The sequence below is a fragment of the Cyprinus carpio genome, chromosome B8 (genome assembly GCF_018340385.1).
Source record: "Cyprinus carpio isolate SPL01 chromosome B8, ASM1834038v1, whole genome shotgun sequence".
NCBI lineage: Eukaryota > Metazoa > Chordata > Actinopteri > Cypriniformes > Cyprinidae > Cyprinus > Cyprinus carpio.
Genome location: NC_056604.1, coordinates 6,324,737 through 6,335,043, shown reverse-complemented (window position 1 = coordinate 6,335,043; position 10,307 = coordinate 6,324,737). Strand labels below are relative to the sequence as shown.

Genomic DNA, 10,307 nt, shown 5'->3' with positions numbered 1-10,307 from the left:
CACTTTGGATAGGTTAAAAGCAGAGCACGAATTCCGAGTATGGGTCACCATACTTGGCTGTATGTCACGTCACTTTCACTTAACACTGTACTTGATAATTACAACATTAAAGGGGTCATGACTTGATCTTTAAATGACCGTTTTATTTTGATGATGTTGTCAAAACACACATGCAATAGCAAGGGGGCATTGATACGGTTTCCTATGCAATGACGTTAACCAATCACAACAGTGGCTGATTACTGTCAAGCTTTAAAAACAGGTCATTTTAGAGACAGATTCAGAATGAGGGTTAAAAATAATAATTTTTCCATATATTTATTTAATTTTTTGTGTGTGCAAAACTTTATTAACATTATAAGTAAATCTCAAGGAACATATTAAAATAATAAAAGATCCATATCATGACCCCTTTAATTTAGACTGTATTATTAATCGGAAAAAGAATGTTTTTTCTCTCTCATTGCTGTAAACAGCAGTGAGGATGACACATTTACTTGCTGAAAAAATGGTTGTGGTTATTAATAATAAATGCAATTATTTATTGAACAAGTGTTTTTTTTTTCTTTTATTCTACCATTTTAAGCATTAAGCCATTCAAGGCTGAGCACAAGTGTTTTTACCATAGCTAAAGAGGTTAATGCCTAAAAAAAATAATCACAGTTTATTGTGTTATTCAGTGACTGTGTTTGGTTGCATGCCGTTACCTTCGGTTCTCTCCAACACAGAGCCCCCTAAAGCAGAAAGCTGCTGACATGTAAAGGCCAAACATTTCACATAATTCAAAACGACTCATTTAAAAATCTTCCTTCGTCATTTCTCACGAGGACACCGTACCACAGAGACCCAAAACACTTTCCCTGTCAGTCTGTCAGCAGACTCTCTCTCAGTTCACTCTCTCCACGGACTTACTTGTCACCCAATATCGAAGTGTCTGTGAAATCACCTTTTGTCCTTTTGTCTCTTTCCCCCAAAAGTGTCCTGATGTTTGACAGGACGGCTAAAAATAAGCACAGAGCTGCACAATTAGCTGTTATAATGTCCCATAATTCCCCCCGAAAATTCGCAGCATCCAGGAGTGCCCATCAACACCTTGGATGTAGCGGTCAAATTGAATAATAAATGTTTAATGCCGGTTGGGTCGCAGTCAGTCAACAGTCAACAGACTGTGGCTGTGGGCAGGGAGACGACGAGGTCATTAACCCTGCCATTTGCTTAACAAGCGCTAATTACAGCTGACATTTCCACAGGGCGCTTCCGAGCGTCAGCTGCCTGGACTCATCAAGAGGACACGGTCATTCTTCACACACACACTCGCACACACAATAATGAAATTAAAACAGAGTACCAACAGTTTAATAGAATCCAAAAATCAAATATACAGCAGAAAACTCCCACATTTCCTCTTTTCTTTAAGGCTAAAAGCAGCATGGACTACAAAAGCACTGATTAAGCAAGAAGAACCCAATGACTCGAGGATTTTGGCATTTTACGCAGAGAGGAAAACACAAATAAAAGAGATCTGGCGTTAGGACGCGCCATGAAGCTGCTACAGAGACTCATTTGCATTGCAAACTGTGAACACAATCATGACGCTATGAGCCGCATAAACCACAGTACTGTTCTTTCACATCTACATTATCATAAAACTGTAAAATATTACTCTCTCCACAAGTAGAATGACTATCTATATCTATTCTATTTGCAGACCCAAGGCAAATATTTGATCCTTAAATTAGAGAGTAGATTTTGAATAAATCAAAAAAGAAAGAAAGCTTATCTTTTAAACACAGGCCCAATGGATGAAATGGATAAATGAAGGGACGAATAATGCCAAGCGGGGAGCCCAAAGTGGAGAGAAGGAAGAAAGCAGGAAAACCCAGGACAAGTCACTGGAAGGAGACAAATAACTTAAGACGTAGAGGACATGTCTATAAATAGACATGGCGGCCATACTGGCAGTGCGCTCACTTTTTCTTTTCTTTCTTAATAAAAAAAAAAAAAAACACACCGTCTACCAACCACAGCTGACTCCCTCAAAATCAAAAGGGCAAAATAAAGTAAACAAACAAAACAAAATAACATGAATTCATGAATAACATCAGTAAGATTCACAATATGGTAATACTCATTGTACCATTTGCAGATCAAAAACCTGTGGTTTAAAGTGTATTTGCAAAAACAATGTATGAATGCACATGTAGCCAATAGATGTAATACAATCCAGACTTTTAAAACATTCATGATGAAAGATGCCCAGAAGAGTTCAAGTCAACATGAAACAGCATGTGCAACCAAGTGGAACAGAATATTCCAGAACAAAACGCAGGGTTGGACTTTAATATTTTATCCATTAGGAATTGATTGGATGATGGAAAGTGAGAGCGAATGAATTGTAAAGGCCTGTTCTCCTGAAACACCATCAGATCTGACACTGCTGCAGAATCCTATCCTCCTTCCTCAAAGCCCTTCTATTGGCCGAGACAGATTTATGGGTGCTCTAGTAGAAATGATAGATGATTGCTTTTTAAGTGTACACTACCATTCAAAAACAATTTTGGAAGCAAATTAATTCTTTTATGCAACAAGGATGCGTTAAATTGATCAAAAGTGACAGTAAAAATCTAGAATAAATAAATGCTGTTCTGTTTTCAACACTGATGATCATAAGAAATGTTTCTTGAGCAGCAAATCAGCATATTAGAGTGATTTCTGAAGAATCATGTGAGACTGAAGAATGGAGTAATGATGCTGAAAATTCAGCATAGCAACACAGAAATAAATTACATTTAAAAATACATTCAAATAGAAAACAGTTGTTTTCAATTTTAACAATATTTCACGATATCACTGTATTTTTGACCAAATAAACGCAGCCTTGGTGAGCATAAGAGACTTCTTTCCAAAACGTAGAAAAGTCTTCCCAAGCCCAAACTTTTGAACGGTAGTGTATTTATTCTTAAATAATATCACATTATACTACTGAATCTAAAAAATGTTTCAATTAAATATTTCCCTTTCGGTTAGGAAACAAACAGCTTGGCACAGCATTAACTGATTAAGGGAAGCTACTGTATAAAGATACAACATGTTACACTTTTGACTTTTGCATTGAGAAAGGGGGATAGGTCTGCACAAAACCCACATTTTGAGAGCCGGAGGTGTTGACATGGATGTTCACCCTAAAGAGCATCTTACTGGTTAACATTATTCAATAGCCTAATTGACATCAGGAGAAAAGAAAAGAATGATTTAAAGACTAAAACCGGGAGCTAATCTGGAAGTTTACTCAATGCTTCTCATGAATAATTACAGCTCCATTTCCTCACCAGGGTCAGCCATCTCAACCCTTGACAATAAGTCACCCCTTCATTAGCAAAAATTAAAACCTTCACTAGCAAACTAAAAAACTCTGAAGAGAAAATCCAACTAACTATAAAATGAAAACCGATTCAAACACATAACAGAAAGAAAAAACTACATTCCAGTTCACTTCAAAATAAGAGTGCAGCACCACAAAAGCTTCATCAAAAATAGATTGTAAAAGCGAGACCGTGTGGCGCAGGTGGTGTTGTCACTGACGGATGAATAAGAGCTGAACAAAATGTACAGATTCAGGTTGAAGTTCAACGGCATCACTTTTAAACATTCTGACACCTCCATCTAATCAGAGTCATTCACTTCAATAATTAAATCAGAAAGACACTTATTTAATTTATTATTCAGATTATCCATGCAGGGTTTTGGTCCGAGTTATACGAAATAATTAGCGATTTAAATGAAAACATTTGCTTTTGATAAGTCAGAGTCATTCATTTCGCATTACATGCTGATTTATAAAGATCACACATCTGGTTTGGAAAGATTCAGAAGGTGAACAATTAATCACCAATCAAAACGTATCAGCCTGGAGTTAATAAATACACCGAAAGGTGAAACGAGGGTTCAAAGGGAAAAGGGAGATAATCAGATCATCTACATCTGATTAGCATAAACATCTGCATAATTTGGTGGCCCTGGGAGATCGAATGGACGTGCGAATGGTAGATGCCTTTTCACAGTGATTTGAGATTTCATCTGCTGTTCTCCAGCAGTATTTAAGATTAGGATTTATTTATGTACCACACAGTGAAAACCGAAACCCTTCTGCCTCCATGTCAGTAGTTTCCTTTCAACACGACTCCAGTCCTGTGGTCTCATAGGCTGACCTCACATCACACTGATTCATTCTTTATAAAGCCATATTAATATTTCACGTATACCTCAGTAGTCGTCGAATGCTAATACTAAAGCTCTCAAAGTACTCGTTTTCTAAGAAATAATTGTGCTTCATACGCATACAAAGCCACTGGTTAAGGATTGTTAAAATTCACAGCCTTGTGATTCAAAAAACATAAAAACCCAAACACATTGCTCAGGCGGTTGCATATTGATTCTTCGAATCCGAAACGCTCAGCCGCGCCTCTTGAGAAATGACCCTTTACGGCTGCCATAGTTTCATGTATTGCAGAGCTTCAATAACGCAGAGTGATTACGGACGGGAATCGACCCGTGTACCTGCGTGTGGTACAATCAATGTGGAAATGAGCAAAAGGGCCAAGGAGATCACATTACGGTCTAATAACACAAAACACGAGAACGGCGGCGAGGGAGGACAAAAAAAATGAGGATCTGTCAAGAAATAAAAATGAGAGGTGGTTGCTCTACATCTGAGGTAACAAATAGAGGAAGATGCGGGGAAGCCTAGGATGCCAAGTCCTTCTGTTTTTTAGTTTGATAATCGCTGTCTGTTCCTCGGCTCTCAGCATCTCACTGTCAGTTATCTTCTGAAGTCATCTGCAGGCAAACTGAACTGTCAGCCATCAAGATGGGAGATTTTTCCAAAATATCTGTTTTGTCCGTGGTTGTTTACGCCGTCTCGTTCTTGATCGTGAATCGTAACAGACGATGACACAAATTTGACATCATTGGTGAGCTCTATCCTCGCTGCGTCAGATTAAACCGAGCGAAGAAGAGCCATTTGGACTGATCCCGTTGTTAGGTCGGATCATTGTCTAGGTTTTGCAGGGTCGCAACGCGGTCTGCTTACGAGATCTCATCTCTTGTAGTGGCTCGGAGCATCAGCGAACATGTATTTGAGTCTGTAGGCCTCCGCCAGTAGCAAACCCACCTCTTCGTTGCCCCAGTGTATTGTGGGAAGGTTCTGGAGGAGCATTAGCAGGCTCTGAAAGGACATAAAAGCACATTTCATCAAACTGGATCATTTAATGGCTTTTATACAGCTGCTGGTAGCAGCTTTCCCCCGCAAAAATACAGTTTCCTGGCTATTATCTGTTCTCTGAAATGCATTTTTACTGTTCTCAACTGGAAATGCTTGTAATCACGGCATGATTACAATGTTAGGATAATGTGATTCATGATTGGCGCTGCTCTTAGGTCGCTGCTTGTGTGTTTCGCATGTGTATGTGTGTGTGTGTGGGCTTTCCACCACCTACAGCTGCTATAAGTGCACAAGAGCAGATCTATCGTAATCAGCTTCACTCTGTGTGAGATCAGATCTCGGGTTCTTCGGTCTGGGAGTTTTAGCGCAGTAGTATGAAGCTGAAAATCATTGATTTTCAAGTTGCTAACCAGAGCACCTTTGAGCTTTGAATTAAAAAATGGTGCTCATCATAACAGCCTATATATATAGGAATATATATATATTGACTGAATAGTCTGGCCTGGCATCACATGTGTGTGCAAGAATATAAACTGACTAATTAAAGATGTTTAACTCTATTAAATATAGTTTAAACCATTATGGCATTAACCTAATTCTACATCATAATGGTTTTGTTTTGACTGATTTATAGTCTGAATTGTCAAAAGCACAGGTGTCTTTGTTCGATTCTCAGGAACAGCAATCCTGTAAACAGAAGCTCATTTATCAGTAAATAATGGAGAAACACATCAGTAGCGGCTAATTTATTTATAAATCAAATCCAGATGGGACATTTGCAGTCTTTGTATGCTGTAAATTAATTACTATCAAAGCTCAACAAGTGTGAATTATCACCTACAAATGAAACACAGTCAACATGCTATCTTTTGTACGGTTAAAGCACCAGAAGACTGTAGCAGCATCAACGAAATGTCTTTGATGTTTTGTGAGAAACTGACTGGATTTTGACAGTGAAAAAAATACATGAGTGGGGTCCAAAAAAACTAAGATGACACTGAAATGTGGGATGCAAAATCTAATTTAAATACGATACAAAAAAAAAAAAAAAAAAAAAAAAAAAAAAAAAAAAAACTAAAAAGCTTTACGATGCTGAAAATTCAAAAACAATACAACATTAAAATATATCAAATATTTAATATTTAAAAATGATCTTAATAATAATAATAATAATAATAATAATAACACATTTATAGTATTTTATTATTATTAAATTTATTATAAAAAATTCTTAATATGACTAAAAAAAAATTCCTAAAGAAATAAGGTATTGTTGATGTTGTTATAATTTAAAACGTTTTAAAATCAAATAAAAGCAAATTCCAAAAAAGGGATCATGTGAACATGATAATCAGTCCATAAATGATTAAATGTGATTATTTTAACCCACTGACAGCCCAACTATAAACACATGCTCAAATGGCTGTTCATCTAAGCCTTCTCTATCCAACCTGACAATGAGGCAAATAATAAACGAGAGAATCAGAGATGGAGCTGAGGCGTGGAGATCTTTCGAAAAAAAGAGCGCAGAATAGTGAGAATGGGGGGTAAGTAACAGAACGCTCTCGTTTCGCGGGCGCTGAGGTGTGGTGAATCCACTGGCCTGTGAAATTCGGTTACAGCAGAGGCTGCTCCACTGGAGGGCCAATTACTCCGATAGTCTCGGGGTAAGTGACGGCCGGGACGCTTTCCAGTGATGCATGCATGTGTGGGAAGCGCAGACGGTCACATGTAAATGACGCACGCTTCTTTACGGAGCCCAGCGGCCATGACACACACGACATGCAAGAGATTGTAAGTACCTGAAAGTCCACCATGGAGAGGATCTCTTTGCGCCATTTGATGAGGAAGGCAGAGCACACGTAGAGGTGAAAATGGGAGAATCCCTCCGACTCCGCCTGAAGATCAAGAGCAGACACAGAGCCGAACACACATGCTTGCATTAGTACGTAGTCATTAAGCAGATGATTATCTGAAGTGACATGCAGCACACTTATTAGAGACTCAGCCCCTGGGGTTAAATGCCTTTCTCAAAGGGCAAAATAATGATGGCTTTGAGGTGTGCTCCTTACAGGGACTGAACCAGCAACCTTCCAGTTACCAGTTTTAAGCTCTAAAGCAATAGTTCACCCAAAATGAAAAATTCTGTCATTATTTACTATGCTCTAAACCCATGCAAGTATATATGTGAGGTTCCTTTTAAAGCATTTCTGTCATACTGAACATACCAAGTTTTTTCCTCACCACAGTCATCTTTGGCTTGCTGACCGCTCATAATTAATGATTTTAATTACTTTGGCAATTAACTTGAAGTACTAAAATTAATAAAAAAGACAAAATAAAGCTGAATATTGGCTAAAATATTTAAACTGGTGTAAAATGAAAATGAAAACTGAAAATGTAAAAGCTAATTCAGAATATTAATAAACACTTTAACATTACATAAATAATATTAAAAGAACACTGTTTCTCCCTCAAAGGTTACTTATGACTTCAGAAGACTTGTCAGTACGAATGGTTGCTGTATAGCCAAGATCTGCAAGAAGATTCTTCTGTCTTTATTGGTTAGAAAAGCAGAGTAAACACAAAGACATTATGAAAGAGGGGATAAAAGGTATCAGGTCACAGCATGGGCAGGATTTGAATCCATCTCCCAGTAAAAGCTGGGATATACATTTTGATTTTGCTGGCTTTGTCATGGCTCCAACGTCTGCACATTCCCTCAGCCAGAAATAAAAACAACGGTTTACTTCCATCATGAGTAATAAGAGTTTTAGGCAAACACATATCATTCGTTAAATTATTCAGCTACAGTCGAGAGCCTGCACACAGAGCTCCTAATGTAGTTTTACCATCTATCTAATATATTGGACTGGGAATTAGGTCATGTTAGTTATTCCCATTGTATCTAGAGAAGACACCACCCACCATCTCATTCGTCCTCCTCTCTTCCCAGCATCCCCCTCTACTTGTGCTGTGTGCAGTGTGGTACATTCAGCCACTTGAGAGGCAGCACGCGGTTATAAATAGCTTTGTTTACTTTGTTTCTCATGGTCCCTCTTGAAGTGAGAAAAAAAAGGAGGAAAAGAAGAGGAGAATGAGGAAGGAGGAAAAAGTTGGATTTTTATAAAGGGACAAAGAAATTACAAGAACCAGGAGCGAATCTAGGAGTTAAGTTTATCGCTTCTCAAATTATGAAATGTTAGTCCAGAGATGTTTCTTGCTTGAAGTGTGACGAGTCACAGGGTTCAAATCTCACTTGACAATTAATCTGAAAGTACTTTACTTTCTGAAAGTAACAACTTATTAAAATTGCCAGTAGATACACTGTGCATCAGGAACTAAAGAGCACTTCTGTGTGAAAATGGCAAGAGTGACACTGCTAAGATGTTTCTTAAAAGGAAAAAATTAACAAAAAAAAAAAAAAAAAAAAAAAAAAAAAAAAAAAAAAAAAAAAAAAAAAAAAAACACAAACAAAAACACAAAAACACACACACACACACACACACACACACACACACACACACACACACACAGTTCAAAGAAAAAGGTAAAAAAAATCAAATGCAGTAAAAAAAAAAAAAATCAAAAATTTTACATTTTAAAATAACAGCTTTCTATTTTAAAATATTTTAAAATGTAATTTATTGCTGTGATGCTAAGCTGAATTTTCAGCATCATTGCTCGTCTTCAGTGTCACATGATCCTTTAGAAATCATTCTAATATGGTGATCTGCTGATCAATAAAAATTTCTTATTATTGTAATATTGAAAACTAAGTTGAAAGTTATGCTGCTTATTTTTTTTTATATATAAAAAAAAAGTGTTTTTTTTCAGGAGTCTTTGTTCAATTCTTTCAACAAATTTACCATTTCTCCTTTTTCAGTCTATAGTGGACTAAGTATACAACAAGTACCGTGGTATTGACATGTATGACGACATCACTGCACTATGGTACTGAAAAAGTACTTATTTGTTTGTAAGGAATAAGAAAAAGGCAGAAAGGACTGCTAAAGGGAGAAAGAAGAGATAGGAAGCCTTAAGAGGATTGAAGAATAAGCAAACAAAAGCAGAAGAAAGAAGCGTTCATGATTAAGTCCTCTTTCCCATAAGAACGCATTCGACATGGGGTTATTCACAGCCAAGCATTCCCTCCTCCAGCTCTCAACAGAACTCGTCTCACTAATGGAGGGGACGTGAGATGCAGATGCTTCAGACATTAACATGACTTTCCTTTTTGTCTTCACAGCTCTTTCTCTCTCTCCTTCTTCATTTCTTTCACCCACATCTCTTTCTTTCTGGCGGGCTCTTTGTGCACCTCTAATTGATCTTGAGGGGTGAGTCTTTGTGCCAAACGTGCAATTACAGGAGGGACCTGATAAAGGAGCCCAGGAGAAGTTGAGGCTCTTTTCTCTGCCTTTTTGCACAAAACACCCTCGTCTAATCAACTTGCTCTGGTCCGCTGAACATGCAACATGTGTCTGCTCACTGGATAATGCCAATGAATGTATTCATTAACAATTAATCAGGAACATATTATTCTTGTCATACTGTCATTTGAACAATGGTAGTTTAATACAAAATGACAACAAAAAGGACTGTAATTAATGCTAGATGGCAACATGAAATCAAAATGTACCCAATCTGCTTGCCTTACTGTGCATGCTTCATCAGTCCGTGTTATCATAATTAAAAAATACAAAAAGTTTTGAAGCTCATTACGACGTCACAATAAGTTATGGCTGAGCTCATGAATATTAACTGGATTATGCAGATTCTGCTACATAACTGTTGGAGTCCAGGGCCAAGCTTTGCAGTGGTTCACCTCATACCTAAAGGGGAGAACTTTCTCTGTGAATATCGGGTCATTCACTTCTCCCACCATGCCTATTCAATGCGGTGTTCCGCAGGGATCCATTTTTGGCCCTCTTTTATTCTCCCTCTACATGCCTCCCTTTAGGCTCAATATTCCGGAAATATAATATAAATTATCACTGTTACGCTGACGACCTTCAATTATATCTTCCAATCAAATATGCCAACGACCTTTCCTTAGACCGTCTGTTCTCATGTCTAAATGAAGTTA

At 37.6% G+C, this 10,307-nt stretch overlaps 1 protein-coding gene across 2 annotated transcripts in view; it reads right to left on the bottom strand.

Moving 5' to 3' along the window:
• Positions 1-3,686: 3,686 nt before the first annotated feature.
• The window catches only part of LOC122138223 (TBC1 domain family member 22B-like), a 45,585-nt gene continuing 38,964 nt past the window's right edge, over positions 3,687-10,307 (bottom strand). For both annotated transcript variants that reach the window (XM_042729364.1, XM_042729365.1), the window contains 2 exons: positions 7,024-7,119; positions 3,687-5,224 (listed from right to left, as the gene is read on the bottom strand). In XM_042729364.1, coding sequence (XP_042585298.1) covers positions 5,096-5,224; positions 7,024-7,119 — 225 coding nt within the window. In that variant the 3' untranslated portion in view covers positions 3,687-5,095. The remainder of the gene's footprint in view (positions 5,225-7,023; positions 7,120-10,307) is intronic.